Here is a 22,698-nt window from a genome sequence, read left to right on the forward strand (position 1 = left end):
ATTATCTATTGATATCTGTTATGTTTCTTTTGGGCTATTTCTCTTTTTTCATAATCTTAAAAGATTTAAGATTAACCTTTTATTTGTTACGTTACAAATGCTCTACCTTGGTCTTTAATTTCAAAAAGCCAGATCTGACAGAATTTTTCTATAAGGACTAGGAAAATATAGCTATAAGGGTCTTCCTTATCCAAAGGTTGTGAAGTATTCTGCCATGTTCCCTTCCTGTGCTTTTATATTTTCATGTACATCTGCTGTGTTAACCAGTTTATTATTTATGTGTGATGTGAGGGATTTACCGTTCCTGTTTTTCTTTTTTCTTTTTTTAGATTTTATTTATTTATTTGAGAGAGAATGAGCATGAACGGGGTGGGGGGAGCAGCAGAGGGAGGGAGAGAAGCAGGCTCCCCGCCAAGCAGGGAGCCCGATGCGGGGCTCGATTGCAGGACCCTGGGATCATGACCTGAGCCGAAGGCAGACACTTAACTGAGCCACCCAGGCGCCCCTGGTTCCTGTTTTTCTAAATAGATAATCCAAGCCCAGTTCTCCTCACCAGCACACTTCATATTTACAGTTTTCTTCCATTACACTGGCATACACCTGCATACCTTGATATTCTTTGAATGTATTCAACAAGTCTTTACTATCCTGGACTTTTAGTGCAGAGAAAAAAGATCCCTTTCCTAGAAAATTGAGCATCTTTGTTAATATAAAACATGAAATGGAATACAAGCTTTTTTTGAATGGTGAGGCTGTGTGTTCATATAGCAGGTCACATTAGCAGAGTGTTTACAGGAACGTGACCCAACCATTACCAGGGTCAGCTCCGTTCTGTGCTGTTTGTATGGTGTGGTGTGGTAAGCAGCAGGTGCGTCCTTCAGCCCTTGCACCCCGGGTTCTAGTCCCCGCTCAGGAACTCAGTAGTTGGTTGACTTTACTTTGATGGTCTCCACGAGCACTTGGAGACAGTGACGACCCCTGATGGTGTCCTTGCATTATATGGGAGACCACTTAACCTTCTGTCTCTTGTTCCTTGGTTTTTCAGCCTGAGAGACACTCTGGCAAGTTACATGGAAACCAAAAACAGTGAAATTCTTCCTGAACTGGAATTCCAGTTGCCAGAGAAGATACTGTTGTGCAATTGTGTCCCCGTGTGGAGCCTGGCTGCTGAGCTGAAGCGGGGTCGGCAAGGGAGGTAGAGTCTGCTCTGCCCACCTCAGCCACCGCCCCAGCTGGGGCTTCCTGGGGGGCTGCAGGACCCCCGTGTGCTGTGCCACGGACAGCCGGGAGTGCCACGTGGCTTCAGGAGATGTGCACGTTCCACATCTTTCTCGTCAGATTGTGAGTGCTGTCCAGGGGGAGGGGATAACTGGAGACGCCGTGAAACCAGAACCAACCACCTTTCCATTCCCGGGGGGACCAAACACGTGCTCCTCAGCTTCCCATGACAGTGGTGGACGGTGCCTTCAGCTCGCCAGCTGGAGACTGGCACGCACTCACCCTGGCCCCTCTCTCTCCAGAACGAGGGAGGGGAAACGGGGCTATTGATTTTACTTCTGCTTTCCTTCTCATTTATTCTGCACTCATAGAGGAGAATCCGGCTTGTTTCTTCCTTCCAATCCCTTCAGTCCTGCGTATTGTACACATATTTGTAGGTTTCCATGAAGGCCTGAGAAAGTGCCAGACCCTTTTTTGTCTCCTCCCAAATACAAGTCAGCATGTTCTGTGAATGCCTTGAGGCCAAACCTCCCAGCTCTCACGTGGCCCCCCGGAGTTTCACGGGTAGAGCTTTCCTCGTTGACACAATCAAGAGACTGGCATGATGGCCAGATTTGCTTCTGATTCTTGGGGTTTTAAATTCTAAATGAAAGTTTATCAATTAACCTTGGATCAAAGGCAGGGTTCTGGCATTTTCCTGCGAACTTTTGGACTGTCCAGCATCATGCTAAATAAACGTGTGGTCTTGATGTGACCTCGATGTCCCTGACGTGTGACTATGTTGTTCTTCCTCTGGATCTCGGCCATGCCATAAAAACAGACTCAGAGAGAATACAGAACCAGCTAAGTTTCTGAAAAAGGAAGAGAACAGTCGACCAGCTCTGGTGGTGTACCTCTTCTCTTACTGGGAGGTTGTGCCTCTTTTGCACAATGCCCTCGGATACTTGTGGCCTCTGGACTGGCTCCTGCTCCCAGGGGGCTCAACACCCATTGGCACGGAGATGCCTACTGTTCACAAGTCAGAGGCGGATATCTTCAGTGTACACTCCGAATGAGTGAACGACTCAGTCAACTTGAAATCAGGCCCTCGGGGTGAGAGCTACAGGAACAGAAAATGCTTCCAGGACCGTTGTCACCCTGTGGCCACAGTGGAGGGAGCTGCAGGCGGAAGAAGCCGCCCCCCACTCTCTTCCGTGTCTGACGAAGGGGGGCACGGTAATCCAGACCCCTCAGCGATTAATCCGATACAACCACCATGTGCACTTAGTAACCTGGGATTGTTCCGTCATTGTAGACTATGCAAAAAATCCGCCTGGATTGCCCGTTTAATGGAGGGGGACCTTGTTCAACTCCTCGACTTGCACTTGGAATTCCTTTGATACCTCCAAGCTGGGACAGAGCTGGCGTGGCCACCAGGTGCTGCTCTGGGTCCTCACTGTGCCACACCTTCGCGGGGGGAGTCAGGTGTCAGTCTTGTGCTGCGAAACTTTTTTTTGGCTGGGAACTTTTTCCCCCCACTTTTATGAAAGGTTTTTTAATGAAGGTGTTTTGTTTTGTATGGTACGCTTTGAAAGCCTTAACTGTCCTATCTAGCATTATCTGGCCTAGCAAATGTAAATTTTACTATACTTGTGATATTTGTTTTAATAAACTTGAGTTTTGCTGCTAAAGAGTCCTTGTTGAGGGCAGAGCTTGTTTATGGCAAGTAGACATTAACTCAGCTTTGGGGAATGGTTTTGGTTTTTTGTGGAAATGTACTCGTAGACGCATCCGTGAAGGGGAAGGTTCCGGACAGAAAGTGTTCACTCTGGTGTAGAAGATGGGAGGTAAATTTTCGCCAGGATAAAATGACAGCAGAGCTCGGGATCCACAGTTGGCCACCGCTCGCCAGGCGCCAGACTCCAGGGCAGAAGCCTCAGCCTCGGCCTCAGAGGGGTGAAGCCACACTCCCTGCCTGAGTTGTTATCACTGGAAAACAGCAGTGCTCCAGCAGAGGTGTGAGCGCTGTGTCCACAGGCCGGGCCATGGGGTGCGAACAACAGTTCCTCCGCACAAGGAAATACACGCAACGGATAAACTGTCCGCTCCCAGCGGCCCCCTCACGTTTGAGTGGTAAAATACCACACTTAGGGGGAAAATTGCATTTTCTCTTCCAAACGGAAAGGCTCCCCAGGGAGAGAACCTGTAGGCTTCCAGAGAAGGGCTTGCCCCTGCTGTCAGACCTCTTTTCTTCCGCAGTTTCTGCTTCAAGCCCACCGACCCGTCCCCTGCCTTCTCGTGTCCTCACTGACCACCACCTTCCCCTCCTCCTCCTCCTCGTTCCCATCTCTGATCACATCCTGCCACCTGCACATTTCCTTGTTGGAGCTCCTTCTGCTTTCGGCCCAGGCAGAGAAGTCACTAGGCTGGTGGTGACTCACCCGAAAACCTTCATGACTGATGACGATCTCCTCTATAAGACCTTGTTGTGTGTGTAAATTATGTACCTGTTGTCCCGGGCTGTGGGATTTCATCATTTATTAACTGAGAGACAGCCATGAGATATGTCAGCGATTCCTGGGTTCAGGCAACACTCTCCAAGCCCTTCTTGGTCACTAATTAAGCTTATGCACCAGCATCGTGAATCTCAGTTCCAACCGGAAAAGCAGCACCAGAAAAAGGTAAACGCTGATCTCACCTCATCAGGGTCCCGGGGACAGCAGGACCCTGCTTCCTTCTGAGGAGGTGGGAGGATTTGGGGGAGCCATCTAGGCAAGAGCAGAAAGAAGTGGAGGGAAGGGCCCTAGCTGGGGCACACACAAGCTACCCCAAGACCTTGCACGTCCTACACAGACCTGCCCTCAACCCTGCCCCGTTCCTCCACCCCCAACCTGATGATGAGTGTGCCGCAGGCCCAGCATCCCCGCCCCCTGACTGCCTGTACCCTGAAGCGTGGCAGAGCCAAGGCCCAGAGCCACTTTGGCCCCAGCTCCACAGGCCCACGAATGGCCCCCAGCCCCAGTCCAAGGGCCTCCTCATCCTCACCACCGTGTACCGTGACGAGGCCGACACACACCACGTCCATGTCCCCGACGGACCCCAGTGGAATCCTGGCTCTCCCGTTTGCCAGTTCTACAGCCTTGAGCAAGCCCCTGACCTCCTGAAGCCTCGACTTCTCGATGTGCTGTGGTGAGAAAGAAGATGGTGCAGGTAAACGACAGGGCATGGTGCCTGCCGCGCGGTGGGCGCTCGAGGTGGGACTCCTTCCTTCTCCCTGCTGAACACTTGCCCGTCCTTCAAGGCCCCGTCAGTGGTCAAATGCTGTACGCCCTTCCTGAACCTCAGGCGTCCCTCGGTCCTTTCGAGATCTATGTTCAGACTACCGTTCCTACCCACACACTTCTCCGCATCCCCCCGGTAGGATATACAGCATGGGTCGAGCGCCTACACGCCAGCCTCACGGCGGCCTCGTGCCCCCAATGCACCGTGTCTTGCCGGCCCCAGGACCCTTACACGTGCCTGCCCTTGGCCCGCGCTCCTCCTAACTCTCCCCCCCAGACAGGCCCTCCCCGGGGCCAGTCCGGAGCCGGCTGGTGCGTCACTCTCACCGCAGCAGGCCGCCGCGCACCCCGACATCCAGCACCAGGCCTGGCACGAGGGGGCACGGAGTCCCCCTCCTTCCCTGGAGGACCTTAGAGCCAAGGTCAGTGTTCCGGCCGCTGAGGCTTTGGGCCCGCCAAGACCCCCGAGTCCGGCCCGGTGAGGGCTGCGTCCTGCTCTCAGAACTCTGGCCGAGGCCCTTGGGCCCCGGACCACAGTCGCGGCTGCGGCTGACGCTCGGTGACGGGTCCGAGGCCGAAGGGGAGGTCCCGCCCGCTCCTCCCATGCGCCCGGCACCCCTGCCCAGGAGCCCGCCTCGGGCAGCGGCTGACGGCGCCGCGCTGCGAACCGGCTGCCGCCCTCCCCGGCGCGCACCCACACCGGTCTGCGCAGCCCTCGGCTCCGCCGCTCCGCCGTCCAGGCACGAGGCTGCTCTAGGCGCCGCCCGCGCCCTCGAGCCGACGACGACTCCCGCGCACGCGCGCACGCGCTCCTGCAGCGTGCGTCCGGACGTGCTGCTCGGCGGCTCGGGTCGCCGGGCGGGGGCTGGGGGCGGCGAAGGCGGGGAGGAGGGCTGAGGGGGCGGGGCTTCCAGCGAGCCTCCCGCCACCAGGCGGCGGCGTCTGGAAACACACAGGTCGGACCCCGAGCTGCAGCCAGCCCTCCAAGGCCACGAAGACGACCGGGCGCCTGCGCGCAGGCCACCGGAAATGACGGCAGCGGGAAGTGACGCCACCGGAAGGGGCGCTTGGGGGCGCGCCATGGCCCGGGAGGCGGTGGCGTGGCCGCCTGAGGAGACCCTGTCGCTCTGGAAACGGTAATGGGGTTGGCTGACTGCCAGGTGTCGGGGGCTGGAGGGACTTTGGGGCCAAGGGGGCCTGTCCCGCTTCCGGCGCGCGGACGAAAGGGCCTTCGGGAGTTGTAGTCTGCGGGGCCAGCCGCGCTCGCTTCCGGCGCCGGGTCTCGGAGCGGCGGGAAGGTGGGGGCGGGACCGTGGACGGGGTGTCCCCGAGGCCAGGCTTCGCGGGGAGGGCGGGCGAGACCGCGGAGGGCGTGTCCCCGGGAGGAGGGGGTGAGACCGTGGAGGGGCGCTCACGGGCCGGGCTCCCCGGGAAGGGGGTGGTGGGAGCGGGAGTGCCCCCGGGAAGAGCCTCAAGCTCTCCTCCCCCCGGGCCCGGACGTGCGGGGTCGGGAGGTCCGCTGCACGTGTGTCGCCCTCAGGGAGCAAGCCCGGCTGAAGGCCCTCGTCGTGGACCGGGACACGGAGGCGTGGCAGCGGGACGCCGCCTTCTCGGGGCTGCAGAGGGTCGGGGGCGTGGACGTGTCCTTTGTGAAGGGCGACAGCGTCAGCGGTTGTGCCTCCCTGGTGGTGCTCAGCTACCCCGAGCTCGAGGTAACCGCGGGGCGCCCCGCTCTGGCTGGGGCATCGGGACGGGCCCGCGTAGAACCCTGCTCCTCCTTTCGTAGGATTTCCCTGACTGGGTTGGGAAGCTTTTGAAGAAGGAAGGGGGGCGTAAAAACTAAAAGAGATCCTGTGACTCAAAATCTGAATTAACTCCTGTCTTTACTTCAAGCTGATCGCCGCCCTGGGCTTCCGCAGCAGCGCACCCCGAATTGCCCAAGCTGGAAATCCCTGTCTCCCCAGAGAGTCATTCACACATTCAGTTCTGTTCTGTCCCACACTAGCTCCATTTTTGCAGGAATCTGGCCCCCTGTCTGCGTCCTCACGACTGTGGGGATGTGCCCTGTCCCCCCTCCTGCAGGTGACCGAGTAGAAGCGTCACCGGGTCTTCTGCCTTCGGGACTGCCCTCTGTGGCCTCTTCTCCATGCTGCCAGCAGAGCGATTTTCCTAGAAAGTAGATGTGGTCATGCCACCATCTAGTTCACTTAGAACACTTCAGTGCCCATCCTGCGATTTCATGGAAAATGGGGTTGTCCTTGCTTATGAGTGTAAAGACCCTTCGGAATCGGACCTTACCGAATGTCAAGCCATAGGTTCGACTCTCACCAACCCCCGTTCCCCACCCTGGAGTACTTCAGGTTCCTCAAACATGCCGTGCTCTCTCTGCCTGCCTGACCTTTGCACTGATGTTTCCTCTCCTGGCTAACCCCTACTCACCTCTCAGGTCCCCCAGTAAGCACCCCCCCTCCCTGCAGGACCAGGAAATACTCAGTACCCTCTCTTTCCCCTTTACTACACTGGGATGGAATAGGTGGGTCTCTCTGCCTCCACAGTGATAGGAACCAGGTTGCCGTGCCCACCAGCTGTAGCTGTGGGAGCTTGATGCCTGCCCCATGGAGACACTCAGATAGATACGTGAACGAGTCAACAGTATGCCCGTGATTCGTTTGGGGTCCACAGTTCAGGAAGCCTTGACTAAAGAAGAACTTGACAAGGAAACCTTTGCTCTGCAGCTCAGAGGTTTTCCCTCCCTCGTCTGCCTGCTCCTAAAGACCGCATTTTCCTGCTTCAGTGTCTTTGTGCTTTAATTGGAAGACCCTGTTAGTCAAAACTCAGCAGAAATGTACTGAGCGCCTGCTGTGTGCTGAGAGTGGGATCTAGGGTGGTAGTGGAACCAGAGTCCCTGCCCTCACAGGTCCCCTGGTCAGTTTGTAGGATGGCCTCGGGGATAAGGCCCAGCCTCCGGAGCCAGACAGCCTGGGTCTTTACCTCCCCTCTGCCACTCCCACTTCACCCCCCTGGGCCTCTCACTTCCTCTTTTCTAACTTGGGGACAGTGACACTGTTGAGAGCCAGCTCAGTTGTGAGGGATAAATGAGATCATGCATGGAAGGCAATTAGTTGGCACATGGTAAGCTCTCAAAAAATAAACATTAGCTAGTTTCTCACTTTTCAAGACCTAGTTCACATAGTCCCATCTTTGTTCTTTCCCCTCGATGCAGGATTAACCCCCTCTCATCCCTGTCCATGGTGTCTTTTTCATGCAGTGCTTTTTCCATTGTAATAAAGTTAGCGCACTAATGGGGGCTTCTCAGGGGTGGGGTGATCCTCTTGTAACCCCAGCACAGAGCAGAGTGCCTGCTGCTTGGATGGACTCGGTGTTCATTGTCCTGTGCTGCGGGAACTTAGACTAGGAACGGGGCTTGGGCAGAGTCTGGTGGCTCCCAGAAGCTCCCAAATGCCTGATCGCAGGTCTGCCCAGTCAGTCTCCTGGAGGTGTATACAAATCCCATAGGCAAATCCAGAGATAGAAAATAAGTGCCTGGTCGCTGAGGGCTAGGGAGAAGGATGGATGGAGTGTGACTGCAAATGGAGGCAAGATTTATTTGGGAGGGGGGCGGTCATGAAAATGTTCTAGGATCGGATGGTTGTACAACTCTCTAAATAAAAAACATTGAAGTATGCACCTCAAACAAGTGAACTCTATGGTAGTAAATTCTACCTCAGTAAAGTTTTTAAAACATACATAAATCCCAGAGCCCCAACTCATTTCTGGAAAGAAAAAAGAATCTCCCAGGAAATCTGCTTCTTTAAATAAGCGTCCCTGTGATCGCTCAGCAGAGCCAGGGTGGGAAGTGCTGGTCTGCCTTCCATGCAGCCAGGAATCCTTTCCTCAGCATCCCTGACAATTGGGGGCCTCACAGCAGAGCCCATTCCGTGGTTCGACGCCTGGTTAGTATGTTCTTTTCTACAGGAAGCTGAAATGTTTGTGACTTCTGCCCGTCGATTGTGCCTCAGGCAGCAGAGTGCAGAACAGACCTTTCCCGCCTTCCTCCATGTCCACCCTCCCACTCTCTGAAGACCACTCTGTGCCCTCCGTCTGTCTGCTCTGCTCTGTCCTCAGAGGCTCACTGCTGTGACTTCCAGCTTCTTCCCTTGCTGCTGGCCCTCTGGGATGCCCGCAGTTAGCAGGGTCCGTCTTTGCGTCAGGCACCAGAACTGAACCGAGTTCCACCCACGTTCGGTGGGTCTAAATGCACCGAAGAGACTGAGGGTTTAGGAGCCACGTCACCCACTTGGGTGGAACCTGCAGATCTTCACAGAGATTGACCGTCCGGGCCATGCTCACACAGCCATTACACAACCGAGTTTCTCTTCTTTTTCCAGATTTTTAACGTGGAAATGTGTAAACATTGAAACATTGGAAGAATAACACGTTGAACACCCGTGTACCCTTCTGCTTAGATCCAACTGTTGCCAACCGAGTTCTCGTTTTCTTTTTTTTTTTTAATTTTTTTAAGGATTTGTATTTATTGAGAGAGTGAATGATAGAGAGCATGAGAGGAAGGAGGGTCAGAGGGAAGGAGAAGCAGACTCCCCGCCGAGCAGGGAGCCCGACGCGGGACTCGATCCCGGGACTCCAGGATTGTGACCTGAGCCGAAGGCAGTTGCTCAACCAACTGAGCCACCCAGGCGCCCTTGAGTTCTCGTTTTCTGTGTGTGTGCGTGTGTGCGTGCGTGTGCGCGCGTGCGCGTGCGCTGAGGGATCCGCAAGTGTCAACAGCTCACCTGGGAGCACCTCTGCAGGCCTGTCTTGGGAGGGACCTACGTGATAGCCACAGCCCCGTAGCACCGCCTGGATCCCTGTCCATGTCACGTTTCCCCAGTTGCCTCTTGAGCTGGTTTTGCTTTCTGATCGTAGAGGGTGGACGTATGGTGCACGCCCACTGCTGCCCTTGGGTCACGTGGACTCTGGGCGGGGGTGCCCCTTATGGTACCTGTTTCCTTTACTCCTTTCAGATATTTCTTGAGCTGACTGTTCCAGGTCCATTTCTCCAAGTTGACAGCTGGCTTTTTGAATGTGTAGGGTCAGATTTCCCTTCTTTCTGGAACGTTTCTTGGATTGAGGCTTTAAGTGCTCTGTTGAAGCAGTCAGCCCCATTGCCCTGTTTTTCTTCTTTGGCCTTGCTCTCTGGCTTTTCTGGCTCTCTGGTGTTTTTGTTAATGTCCGTCCTGAGTGTTTAATTTTTGCCTTGTGCTCTCCATCTGCATGTAGAATGGTTCATTTTCCTCCGCCGCTGCACAGCTGGTTGGCAGCATTTATTTAACGAGTCGTGAGTTGGGTCATTGCTGTCTGAGTTTGCACAGCCTTCAGTGTGCATGGCGAGTCGTGTTTAGACAGGTGTCTGGAGGGCCGGGGCTTTGGGTGGCTGGCTGGGTTTCTCATCGTGAGGGACGGGAAAGTGTAGTTGCTCCAGTAAGCGGTGTCCTTTTCTGAGTTGACCATGGCCGGCATGCCTTCCGACTCTTGACACTCTTGTTTCTGAAGAGCCTCGCACTTCTGGCCTCATTTTCTTCACCACAACCCTGCAGGGCTCCCCTGTTTCTCCCCAGAGGCCGAGTCTTCCTGCAAGGCCCCTGCTGGTCCCATGTCCTCCCATGCCTCTTCCCCCGGGTCCCCACTGGCCAGGACTGCCTACGGGTCTCATTCCGTCTGTTCCCCAGCACCGGCCCTCCCCCGCCAGTCCCCACCTGTCCTTGCCCAGCCCAGATCTAGAGCTGTCTGCTGTTCCAGGCTGTTCACTTCCCCACGTAGGTGCACGTGGATGGTCGTAATAGGCTCCTCCCTGGGTCATGCCGTGGACGTGGTGTCCGCGGAGCTTTATGCCCTCTCCTTGTGGGTCTCTGGTCTCTGGAGCTTGTGCGGACAGATTCAGATGTAAGCAGCCATGATCCTGTGAGAGCTCAGGCCACATTTGAGCTTCGTGGGGCTCTGTGCTCCAGCCACTGAGCTCACTGTGAATCCATTTCTCTGCTCTGTCTTCAGATGAGACCCTGCCCGCTTTAGGTCATTGGCAGTTGGATAAGCTTCCTGTGAGTCCATGATCAGGATGCTGGAGTCACAAGCTCCCACCCTCATGTTTGGGGAAAGCGGCCTCTTCTCTGGGGCGTAAGCACTTCAAGCCCAGCTTTGGGGTGGGGGGTTGAAGGTGTGGTTTGGAAGGCCCCAGGGCTCTTTGCTCTGGTGGCCTCACAGTCTCTCTTTAGATTGTCCTGTCCCTTGGGACCCAATTTCTCTTTCAGACCATCTAGCTCTGAGAACCCGCCTGTCCTTTTCTGGATTCTTTGAAATTTCTTTTCATAGAGCCGGGTTTGCCTTTCTTGTGGTTGTAACCCTGTGAAGACCTGGCCTTTCCTTCTAATGGGAAACAGTGACATCCTTACTCTGGTGGCACTTCACACACATGCTCTTGTGCTTTTTCTTCTCTGAGCCTCCCGACAGCTGACAGCCAGGTGTGGGGTGGGCAGAGGGGACCCGAGCAGGAGGGCCTGGTGCGGGAAGTGTGTGAGCACCTTTGAAAGGCAGCAGGCTGATTCCCTGCCACCCATTTGCAGGGTGATCACCTTGTCACCGAGCACTCGATAGGTGTGGCTTGGGGGGTTGCTGGGAGATGGGGAGGGAACTGGCAGCACCACGAGGCCTAAAGGACGAAGGGCCAAGGGCCGCGCCCCCCTGTGACCTGGGTGCCCGGTGACAGGTGGTGTATGAGGACTGCTGCATGGTTAGCCTAACGGCGCCCTACGTGTCGGGCTTCCTGGCCTTCCGAGAGGTGCCCTTCCTGGTGGACGCAGTGCGGCGGCTGCAGGAGAAGGAGCCCCGCCTCGTGCCCCAGGCAGGTACCTTGACTCCAAGGAGAAGGGCCCTCGGTTTCCACCCAGGAGGGAAGGCCTCGGCCGGCCGCATCACCCACCTCACGGGGAGACCTCTGAACTCCCTGGAAAGGATGCACTTTTACCTTGAGGAGAGGGATCAGATTTTCTAAAAAGCCGCCCGCGCCCCCCAGAAGTGGCAGTCCCACCCCCCTTGATCCGGGATGCCCTGGTCTGATGGGCGGGGGACAGTTCGGCTGACTGACTTTCACCTGTGGCTCTTCCAGGTCCTCCTTGTGGATGGAAATGGGGTTCTCCACCACCGAGGTAATCCTGCTCCCAAAAGACAGGGCCCAGGAGGGGGCAGTTCTGACCAGTGTCCTACCGGAGTGCCTGCACCCTGCCCCGGGCCCTCTGCTGCAGGCCTGGCACTGGCCACGCTTCCCTGGGCTTGATTTCATTGTCAGGACCCCGCCCAGGAAAGAATCCTGCTTCTTGTCACCCCCGCCTCTTTCCTGCCCGCCCATGAAGCCTCCCCTAGCACTCCATGCTGGCCAATCTCAAGCGCCCTTGGCCAGTTTGGTCCTGACTGCTGCTCAGATGGCCTGTCCCACCTCGTCCACCTTGAGTAGTGACAGGCCCTCGATGGAAACCAGACGGGTGCCATTCCCCGCTGGCGCTGGGAAACTTGCACCCACCCGGGCACTGGGACACTGACCACAGAGAGAGTGACCGAGGGAGAGGAGAGGTTTCACCCTCAGACACAAGCCTGGGGGTGGGGCAGCAGAGGGACCTGGTAAGGCTGGCCCTGGGACCCGTGGGTGCCAGCATGGGGCCTGGCCCCAGTCATTGTATATGCACTGCCCCGCAGGAGCCCCAAGGATGTGTTGGGAGGGTGACACAGGCCTGATGGCAGCTACAAAGGGGAGAAGAGGATGGAAAGTGCCAGAAAGAGGAGAACCAGTATGAAGTATGCTGAACTAATCAGGCTCCTGACCTGGCCAGGGGGAAGGAGGCATCTTCCACCCCAGCCTGACAACTGTGAAATTGGGGCAGAGGGCTGCGTCCCAGGTCAGGCTGGCTCTCCCAGTCCTGTCTTCCCAGTCCTCAGTCCGCCGACAGGCCTCTGTTTACCTGGGAAGATTCGGCGGGTTCTGGTTTGTCCTCTGTCTCCACACCGTCTCTCGACTACTTGGCTCACTGCCCCACCAGCCCAGCCTCACTCTCTGCCCCTGCAGGCTTCGGAGTGGCCTGCCACCTTGGCGTCCTCACAGACTTGCCCTGCATTGGGGTAGCCAAGAAACTCCTACAGGTGGATGGGCTAGAGAACGACGCCCAGCACAAGGAGAAGGTGAGGGATGGGGGGCGACCCCCTCACAAGGGGGAGGTGAGGGATGGGGGGCGACCCCCGCACGAGGAGGAGGTGAGGGATGGGGGGCGACCCCCGCACGAGGGGGAGGTGAGGGATGGGGGGCGACCCCTGCACGAGGGGGAGGTGAGGGATGGGAGTGATGTCCTGCACAAGGGGAGGGCACAGAGAGAGCCTGTGGGGGAAATGCAGGCTCAGACAACCCCACAGACCTGCCCCGTAGGCACCTCTGATCCAGCCCTGGCCTGCTGGCGCTCTCACCGTCCTGGCTCCCTAGCCCAGAGTAAGAAAGCCCCACCTTTCTCTGTGCATGCCCTGCGTCCCCTGTGGGTCTTGGGTCATGGCAGCAGATGGCCAGTCTGGAGGAGTGCACTCCTGTCTGAGCTCACCCAGCCTCCTGGGCGCATGCTTGCCACTCCCATACCCACTACCTCTGGGCTGCTATGGCGGCCCATGTAGGGCAAGGGCCCGCAGTGACTGGGGACAGGACATTTGGGAGCCTGTGGGGCCCCAGTCCAGGGCCTGCAGCTTGGTGCTGCCTGGCCTGCCTCAGAGCTTCCTCGCCGCACCTTCTCCCAGCATCTCCCTCCTTTGGCCCCTTCAAGTCTGGCGTTGAGAACGTGACACCCCACCCCAGAGGGACCCAGTGACACGTCCGGCTCTACCGCTGGATGGCCGACTCCGAGAGCAGTGATCACATCTGTCTCGTTCCTCCGGGCAGACCAGTGTCTGCACAAAACAGTTGTTGGTGGAGTTGGAGACCAAACTTAGGTGGCTCTTGAGTCACTCAGTGGACCAATCCCCGCCCCTAGAAAGACTTTGTTGGGTTGAACCAAACATCCTTAAATTCCTCGCAGGAGAGAAAGAGGCAGGAAGTGGTTCCGGCCCACGGGAAGCACCTGTGTGTCCAGCGGTCAGGTTGGGTGGGCAGGCGTGCACCGGGCCTTCATCCCAGCCTGGCCCCTCCACCCATCGGCCCTGGGGCCTAGGTGGCCTGCTGCCCCTTCTCCAGGCCCCGGATTCCTCATCCGCAGAACAAGGAAGAGAAAACTGAGTTCCAAGGGTCTCATCAGGGTCGGACAGTGCTGGGGCTGGCCTCCTGGACGCCAAGTCCGCTCACGGGACAGGTGTGCACACAGCCAAGGCCGCATGGCTTCGCAAGGGCTGCAGACCATGTGCAGACCTGGGCCCTTCGCTCTCCTTGCCTAGCGGCTGCTCGGACTTCAAAAACTAACAGGCCTGCCCTCTGCCCTCCACTGAGAAAAGACTTTTTCCATGTTTTTTCCTCCCGTTTTCCAGATACGACTTCTGCGGGCTGGAGGAGATTCATTTCCTCTGATAGGAGGCTCTGGGACTGTCCTGGGCATGGTGAGTGGCCAGGGGCCTGCACCCCTGGGGGTGGCACCCGCAAACACACGTGGAGGTGTTCATGCACTCCAGACCCTGTCCACTCCCCCGCCCCTCTGACTGACCCAGGGTGTGCCCTGCGCCCCAACCCTTGGCTGTGACGAGGGGACCTCTGGTCTGCACTCGCCACAGCCTGCCGCCGGCCGGTTGTCAGTCGTGGAGTCCCCCGGGGCTGGCTCTACCGCGCTCTGACTTTGCCTTCCTTGTCCCAGGTCCTGAAGAGCCACAGGCACAGCAGCAAGCCCCTCTACGTCTCCGTGGGCCACAAGATAAGCCTGGAGGCCGCCGTGCGCCTCACTCGAGGCTGCTGCAGGTTCCGGATCCCAGAGCCCGTGCGCCAGGTGGGTGGGCCACATGCGCCTTCTGCCCTTCCCTCACCACAACTCCTGTGGAAGGGCCTGGTTGGGCCCCGCTGGGCTCTGGGGGGAGGAGAAGGGGGGACCAGAGCTGATCCTGGGGCCCTGCCCTGCGTGGGCCCTGGGGCCTGCTGTGCTCCTGCACGCAGCTTCAGCCTCCTGCACCCCATACTGGGGTCATCGGGAGCATCAGCTGATGTCAGCTCGGGCGGCAGAGTGGCCTGCCCACCCCTGGTGAGCCCCTCAGTGCCTGACCTGCCCAGCTGGCCTGGGAGCGAGCCCGCATCCTCTGCTGGGGAGGCCCCTGCAGGGCTGCAGGTGGTGCTGAGGAAGGCTTGTGCTGGACCAGTCATCAGTCAGGAGATGGCAGAATGTGGCCGGGCCAGGCCCCCAGCACCTAAATCGGTGACAGTGGGGGTTGGGGGGAGCAAAACTTTGGGGAACAGGTTGTCTCGGCTGAAAAAAAACTCAGCCTCTTGGAGATAGAACTGAGCACAAGCTGCCCAAGGGCCTGCATTGGTGGGCTCGGTGGTGACAGGGCATCACCAGTCACAGGTAGGTGTGTGTCCCAGGGAAGCCCGTGAGAAGCCGTCCTCAGGAAGAGACCAGCCAGAGGAGGGAGAGAGGCAGTCCAGCCTCAAAGACCCACATCTGTAAAGGCCCTGGTGCGGAAATGAATCTGATGCCGGCAGGAAAGTCAGAGGAAGGGGCGGCCAGAGCCAGGGCCGGGGTGGCGCAAGGCCCTCAGCAAGGCTTCCTCGCAGGGACCTGGGTGTGAGTCATAAGCAGTGGCTGTGGGCAGTGTGGAGGAGCTGGGGGAGCCCGTCTAGGCAAGAGGTGCTGGTCTGTGCTGTCCAGCCCTGGGGCCCAGGTTCCTGGCGCAGTGCTGCCGTAGGACGGGAGGGCGGAGCGCCTGGAAACCTCCCTGGTGCCTGCTGCTTCCCCCGTCTCCCCATGACCTGCGCTGGGTCAGCTCGAGGTGACTGGGCCCAGGGGCCCCAGCCAGATGCTGAGAGCCGGTCCACACAGCTCAGCACGCCGGTGACGCCCTGGCTGTGCCTCCCTGCTGCTGGCGGCCACCACCACCTCCGGGGCCCCGGCCCCGCCCCGGCTGCTGGTGTGCAGGCTGGCCTGCAGGTGGCGGCAGCAGCCGTTGCGTGGCTGTGGCTCAGGGCCGTGACGAGCTGGGCCTCTAGGGGGTGCCTCCAGGGTCCTGCTCTGGCCCGAGCCCCTCTCCCTCAGGTCTGCCTGGATCCTGTCCATTCCAGTGACTTCGCGGAACCTTCTGGCGACACCTCCCTGGGGAGGGGGGTCTTAGCCGACACGAGCCAGGGAGTCAGGCCAGCAGCCGGGCCGGGGCGGACCCTCAGAGAACAGGGCTGGAACAGAAGCAAAAGCTATGGAAGCACAGGCCACGAAGCCAGCGAGAGCCGAGTGGCCCCACTGGGTCCCGGGGACAACCCAGGGCCTCCCGCTCGGCCTGTGCCCTCGGGCCCTTCAGGGACCTGCCATTGTGTCACCCACGGGGCTGCGGCTGAGGCCCCGAAGGCTGGGCCTGTGACAGCCCGGCATTACCTCTGTGGCTTTCTCCGGGAAGCAAGAGGGTTTGCGCCAGGCTGTTGCGGGCGTGGGGGCTGATCTAGAGGCCACCACCTCTCACGTGAGCCCCCCTCTCCTCAGGCTGACATCCGCTCTCGGGACTACATCCGCAGGACCCTGGGAGTCCCCGGGCCCCCCGCACCAGGGCAGGAGAGGTGAGTGCTGGGGGCACTCAGTGGCGGTGGCAACAGCGTGGGGCCGATCGTGGTGGGGCCGCCTCCCTGCGGGGCTGGGTGGAGGACGCGGAGTCCGTGGAGGGGTGGTGGAGCCAAGGCAGCCGGATGTGGGGCCTGGGCTGACCCCAGGCAAGTGGGAATTCCTGAAGCCCACCAGGGCTGCCCCCACCTGCCTTGTCCACTGCCTGCGTGGGGCTGGGGCGTGGGCTCCACAGGAAGGCGTGGGGGTCAGATGGACCCGGTCCTTATCCTGGGCCTGCACAAGGCCATGGCTGTGACACTCTCCGGGCCTCGGTTTCCTTATCTGCGTGCCAGACAGTCATTCTTGTCCTGGTAGGTTCTGGTGGCAGAGCCCAGCACGGATGGTCACAGCCAACTGTGGCTGGTTATTTAACCCTGACAGCACCTTGCCACGAGACAGACACCGTGGCCCACTGTCTATGTGTGGAACAGGCGTGGCATTGACGAGCCCCAGAGAGGTTACTGTCCGCTTTTCCTCGAGCTCCTTTTTCCTCTAAGTCGAGGGCCATCCTAGGCCCAGCTAAGCTGTTTTGAGAATGGGTCTCCCCACAACTCCCCCGGGGTTAGGGGCTGGCCAGCTGGAGTGTATGCAGCCCTTGACCAGCAGGATCTGCCCCTTCTCGAATCAGCAGCAGCTTCCAGGCACCACCTGGGGAGCAAGGGGGACGCCGGGCTGGCTCTGCGTTTGATACTGCCCCTTCTTGATGTCATTACCAGGAGCCAGAAGGTGCAGAGGCCAAAGCTATGTCCTCAGGAAGGTTCGGAAGAGCCGGAAGGTGAGGGCAGGCCCCCCGAGGCCCACAGCTGAGGCCCCAAGACACTGGAAAGGCCAGCAGTGGCAGTGGGGAGCTGAGCTGGACATGGCAAAGAGCTCAGGCTGCCGGACTTCCCGCCCCTGCCTGGAGTAGTGACTGGGGGCACGGTCCCCCCCCCCAGTAACAGGTAGAGCGCCCAGGCCCCAGCACACGGTGGCCGCACCACCCACGGGGACGGCAGCAGGCTTGGCCCCGCTGGGATGGGCCCGGGCAGCGGCCCCTCCTGCTCCGAGGTCTTGGTCACGAGGCTGTCAAGAGCTCCGCACGAGACAGATCTCACACCACAGAGCACCAGCCCCAGAAGGAGCTTGACGTTGCTTTCCCAGGAGCACGGGAAGGGTATTTAAGGTTCATGAGGATTTTCTGATGTGTTTTGTTTTTTTCTAAAAGTGCCCAGGTGGGCTTAAGACTACCAGACTACGTGTCCGTCCCCAGCTACTCGTCGTCCGTCTGCTCCTTCAGCACACACCCTGCTCCTTTTTTTGCTTTTGCGCTTTTATTTTTCCAGAGTTTATTTTTATTTGTATTTAAAAAAAAATTTTTTTTTAAAGATTTTATTTACCTGACAGATGCATAGAGAGCACAAGTAGGCAGAGTGGCAGGCAGAGGTAGAGGGAAAAGCAGACTCCCCTGCCGAGCAGGGAGCCCCATGCGGGGCTCAATCCCAGGACCCTGAGATCATGACCTGAGCCGAAGGCAGCTGCTTCACCGACTGAGCCACACAGGCGCCCCCAGAGTTTGTTTTTAAACCAGCGGTTCCCCTCATCTCCACCCCTGGCCAGTCAGCCATACTGAGTGGCCTCTGCCCTGACCCTGGAGGGTGCAAGCTGGGGTGGCCGGGCCTGGTCCCCGGCTGCTCTGCCCGTCTGCCAGCCTGCCTGCTGTTGGCACACTCAGCGATCGGGGGCCCCACGGGGTGGTCCGGGTGCCAGAGGACCAGCACTGGTATCTGAGGGGAGGGGCGTCGGGCCCTGCCGCTCTGGGAAGCCAGTTGAGGCACGTCCCCTCTAGGCCGGAGTTCTGCTAGCCTTCCCTCGCTGCTGCCCGCCGGGCGCCCTTCCCTGCCAGCCTCCTTACCGCAGGCCCAACCTCCAGTGCGGGGTCACAGCGTGTCCCTGTCCCAGCCGCTTGTCTCAGTAAGGGCTGCAAGTCCCAGCTCGCAGGGGCCATGACCTTAGCCCGCAGCCCCCAGGCTCCCTACACTGGCATTTGCTGAGAAGTGTGATTTTAAGAGGCCTTTCTTGCCATTCATGCTAGTTCTCAGAGAGCTGGTTGTCACGGTTTGGACGACCCTGGGTCTCAGCACTCCCCGCCCCAGCATCTTCTGTTTGTGAGAATTGAGCTCTTCTCTGGGGCCCAGACCCCTGGGAGAAACGAGAGGGGACAGTGAGCAAGGCAGGCTGCTGGCCCCCTTCCCCTCCTGCTCTGACGGTGCTTCTGAGACCCCCTTACAAGGCCAGGGGGCTGGGGGGAGGCTGAGTTGAGCGGCCCCACTTGATGGTAACGGCCCCTGTTCGGGACATCTCAGTAGGAAGCAGGATCGCCCCAGGACAGGTGGAGCTGTAGAGTGCCACCAAGATGCGTAGGGGCTCTCCTCCGTGGCCTGGTGGGATGAGCAGGTGCCAGCATGTTCCACGGCTGCCTTCGAGGGGACTCCTACATGTGGGAAGGAGCACACCAGGTTCCATCCTCCTGTCCTGTTCCTGCTGCTTCCCCAGATGCCTGAACCCAGCTTCCATTCCTCCCAATCCTGGGACTGGGACTCACCAGAGCTGGGTGCACAGGGAGCCCCAGCTGCCCTCCTCCGTGGGATCCCAGGCTTCTGGTGCTGTGCCTCTGACTTCAGATCCTGCACCCCAGCATCATGAAAGTGGCTTTCAGCTCACTTCTGCCCAAGGTGGCCCAGTTCTCCCTATTTTGCAACTGAGACACCAGGCTGTCCTTTGGGAAAGCATGATACAACACCTGATGGAGGTCTGAGGGTATGACCTCGCACTCGGAGCCTGCTTTCTCCCCAGGGTTATAAGCACCCCAGGTTGGGTGGGTTAAGTAGAAGAATATGTGTAGTCTTTCACTCAGCGGTGGACATAGTTCCCCATAAATAAACATGGGTGGGAGGGGCAGCCAGCGCCCCAGCATCTGTCCTGTGTAGTCCTGCCTGAGGTTTGAGGGGCACGGGATCCCTGGGCACAAGCAGACCTGGGTGGGGCTCCTCGAGGGGCAGGGTCACACCCCCAGGAAGCCCAGCTATGGTCCTGGAGGCTGTGAAGGGGGCGGGGCAAGAATGGGCCACATTGCACCCTGGAGCTGGGGCTTGGGCTCCTCTCCTCATCCCTGTCCCCAGACCCAGCAAGGCCCGGGTGAGACCTGTTTTCTGGGAGGAGGATCTGAGGCAGGACGGGGAGCTGGCCGTGGAGTGATGGCCTTGCCCCAGGGAAGGGCATGGGGGTCGGCATGGAGGGTTGCTGGCTCCATGTGGCCCCAGCAGTGCCCAGTTTCTGCCTCCGCCCTGTGGTCTTGTGGACGAGGAAAACCACAGCCCTTGGCTGGGGTCCCAGGCAGCTGCTGCCTCATCCCACCAGCCGGTGTTCCAAGGGCATCGGGGCAACCCAGATGCAGGGGACACTGAGACTCCACCCCAGCCTGCTGCCCAAGCAGGTCTTGCCCCCACCACCACCCCCTAAGCTCTCAGCCCTCCCTGCCTTGGTCCCGGGCTTTCCCTGCCCAAGTGCATCAGGACCTGGAGTGGGGGGGTTGGGAGTGCAGGGTCGAGGCTGGGCCCAGCTGTCCTGCCTGCCTCTTACCAACTGGCCTTGGGCTAAGCCGCATGCAGCCCCAGAGTCCCGTGCGCCATGTGGAGTGGGTGTGGCACAGAGCCCGGCCCCATCAGTCCTGCACAAAGGAAGGTATGGCATTTGAGGTGGGGCCCGTGGAGGCCAGGTTGACGGCCATGTGCCACAAGCCTGTGCTAAGTCCAAGGAGAAGGAGAAATGGGAAGGAAAGGGGTCCCTGTCTCCTCCCAGCCTCGCATGCCACCCCAGGCCCGTACAACGCAAGTCCTGTGAGGGCTGGACAGACAGGACCAGGCCTCCCAGGTCCAGACTGCGGACAGGAGAGCTTCCCTGGGGTGCTGGGAGGCTTGGCGCCAGATTGCAGCAGCGACCCCCAGGGCCCCATCTCTCCAAGGGGTGCAGGCAGATGGCCCTGGCTTCCCCCTGGGGTGGGAGGGGTGCTCAGCTGAAAGCCACTGGCTCCTTGGTCACTGGAGGGGCCAGGTGGGGTCCCCATCCCCCTCAGTGAAGAGCAGGCCAGAGCCTGGAGAGAAGTTTGCAGACAACTTACCGGAGTCGTTTTTGTCTTGAAAAAGTCACGTCACAGAAGCTGCCATTTTAAGCATTTTTTAAAAGTGTACAATTCAGTGGTTTTTAGTATATTCAGAATCTTGTGCCATCAGCACCACTGTCTAGTTCCCGAGCTGCTTCGTCACCCCAGAGGGAACCCCCTCCCGGTGAGCGGTCGCTCCCCCTGCCCCGGCAACTGTGGGCGCTGGAGTCCGTGCAGAGTCACGCGGTGTGGCCTTTGTGTCTGGCTGCCCTCACATCTCTAGCCCGAGGTTTTGAGCCCATGACTTTCACGGATCCTCCGTGTGCGGCGGCGAGCGGTGCCGCTGCGTACTGCCCGGTGTGACTCCGCTGTGCGGCTAAGGCACATGTCGCAGGCGCCCACCCGCGCCCGAGTGTGTGGCCTGTTTCTCTCTGTGGCTATTACGAGTAGGGTGGCCGTGCGCACGGGCGGACGGGTGTTTGTATGCACTCGGGTGTCCATCCTCCCAAGTGTACCCCGAGGAGGGCAGTGTCTGGGTCCTGTGGCGGCTGTGTTTACCTTCTGGGGAAGAGCCACGCTGCTTTCCTGCTGTTTTCCACATGCTCCCCAGCAAGGCGCGGGGCTCCCGGGTCTCCCGTCTGCCGCTCCTGCTTCTGGCTGTCCTGGGGGTGTGATAGGCGTTTCCCTAATGACAGAGGACGGTGAGCGTCTTTTGTGTGATCATTGGCCATTTGTACGTCCTTCTGGGCGAAAAGTCTACAGAAATCCTTTGCCCTTTTTGAAATGGGGCTGTCGTGTTGTTGGGGAGCCGTGAGAGTTCTCTCTGTGCTCTGCTTACCAGACCACTCTGGGTTACGTAACTCACTCGTGGGCTCCCTCGTGGGCTCCCTCGACTCTGTGGGCTGTCTTTTCACCCCCTGGATAGTGTTCTTTGTGCATGAAAGCTGTTGAGTTTGATGAAATACAATGTATCTGTTGCTCATCTGTTGCTTGTGCGTTTGGTGTCCTATATTGAAGAAATCATTGCCTAATCCAGGGTCACGGAGATTTCCTCTACGCGAGTTATGGTTTCACCTCTTACATTTAGATCTCTGACCCGCTTCGAGTTACTGTCTACGTATGGCTCTTCTGGGTCCCTGGCAATTCTGTATGAGTTTTAGGACCATCTTGTCCGTTTCTGCAAAAAGGCAGTTGGACTTGTGAGGGGCACTGCACTGACCAACTCAGGGAGCACTGCCCCCTAGTGGTGCACAGTCTTGCCGGCACTGTGCTCAGGGGCCTTTTCCTTTACTTCTGCGTGAACTTCTGTCCACATCATCGTGTGGTTTTCAGTGTACAAGTCTTTTTTTTTTTTTTTTTTTTTGAGAGGGCGAGAGGGGGATGGGGAGGAGCAGAGGGACAGAGAATCTCAAGCAGGCTCCACACGCAGCACAGAACCCGATGTGGGGCTCAGTCTCACAACCCTGAGATCATGACCTGAGCTGAAATCAAGAGTTGGACGCTTAACCGACTGAGCCACCCAGGCGCCCCCTCCGTGTACCTGTCTTACTCTTCCTTTGGTTAAATTTATTCGTAAGTGTTCATTCTTTTTGACGCCATTATAAATGGAATTGTTTTATTAACTTCATTTTTGGATTGTTCATGGCTAGCATACAGAAATACCACTGGGTTTTGTGTCTTGTGCTCGGTGACAGTGCTGTAATTTGCTGGCTTGGAGTGTGTGTGTGCGTGCGCACGCGTGTGCACACACATTCTTCAGGGGGCTGTCCGTGTAAGGTCATGTCATGTGCAGATAGAGGTAGCTTTACATTCCCTTCTTCCTTTCCAATCTGAATGCCTTTTCTGTCCTTTCCTTGCCTGGTTGTCCATCTAGGACTTCCGGTAGGATGTTGAATACCAGTGGTGAGCGCAGACATCCTTGTCTTGCTCCTGATTTGAGGAAGAGCGCTCTCAGTCCCCAGTGAGGACGGTGTGGGCTGCAGGCTCTTCACGGACACCCTTTTTGGGTTGAAGGAGCTCCCTTTTGTTCCCAGTCTCTCTGTGTCTTGATCACGAACGGGGCTTGGGTGTGTCCAGCTCTCTCTGCATCTGTCGAAATGACCGTTTTCCTTCACTCTGTAATGTGCCGTGTCACGTGGGTTGATTGTTGTATTTTGAGCCACTCTGCATTTCTGGGATGTATTGCACTTTGTCATGATGTATAATCCTTTTACTATGCTGCTGAATTTGATCTGCTAGTATTTTGTTGAGGACTTTTAGATCGATATTCCCAAGGGTTATT

The 22,698-nt window shown here is 58.2% G+C and overlaps 2 protein-coding genes across 9 annotated transcripts in view; both read left to right on the forward strand.

The window, feature by feature from the left end:
* Positions 1–2,888, forward strand: part of RNF213 (ring finger protein 213) — a 103,762-nt gene extending 100,874 nt beyond the window's left edge. For all 4 annotated transcript variants that reach the window (XM_064583615.1, XM_064583614.1, XM_064583617.1 and 1 more), the window contains exon 68: positions 1,046–2,888. In XM_064583615.1, the coding sequence (XP_064439685.1) occupies positions 1,046–1,199 (154 nt within the window). In that variant the 3' untranslated portion in view covers positions 1,200–2,888. The remainder of the gene's footprint in view (positions 1–1,045) is intronic.
* Positions 2,889–5,319: 2,431 nt separating this feature from the next.
* Positions 5,320–17,521, forward strand: ENDOV (endonuclease V). 5 transcript variants are annotated; one of them, XR_006793184.3, is made up of 9 exons: positions 5,392–5,614; positions 6,019–6,190; positions 11,239–11,377; positions 11,638–11,677; positions 12,589–12,701; positions 14,019–14,087; positions 14,339–14,467; positions 16,163–16,236; positions 16,996–17,060. XR_006793184.3 is itself a non-coding variant. In XM_045888307.3 (9 exons), the coding sequence occupies exons 1-9, from the start codon at positions 5,508–5,510 to the stop codon at positions 17,084–17,086; spliced, it is 930 nt and encodes a 309-aa protein (XP_045744263.2). In that variant the 5' UTR covers positions 5,395–5,507; the 3' UTR covers positions 17,087–17,521. The 5 variants fall into 5 exon arrangements, 3 of the variants coding, with proteins under 3 accessions (XP_045744263.2, XP_045744265.2, XP_064439696.1); XM_045888307.3 differs by having other exon boundaries at positions 5,395–5,614; positions 11,239–11,373; positions 16,996–17,521; XM_064583626.1 differs by lacking the exon at positions 5,392–5,614 and adding an exon at positions 5,658–5,776 and having other exon boundaries at positions 11,239–11,373; positions 16,996–17,521.
* The last annotated feature ends 5,177 nt before the right edge of the window (positions 17,522–22,698 follow it).

Source organism: Mirounga angustirostris, unplaced genomic scaffold, assembly GCF_029215605.1.
Source record: "Mirounga angustirostris isolate CCGP_5_RB_7025 unplaced genomic scaffold, mMirAng1.0.hap1 SCAF_17, whole genome shotgun sequence".
In the NCBI taxonomy this organism is placed as follows: domain Eukaryota; kingdom Metazoa; phylum Chordata; class Mammalia; order Carnivora; family Phocidae; genus Mirounga; species Mirounga angustirostris.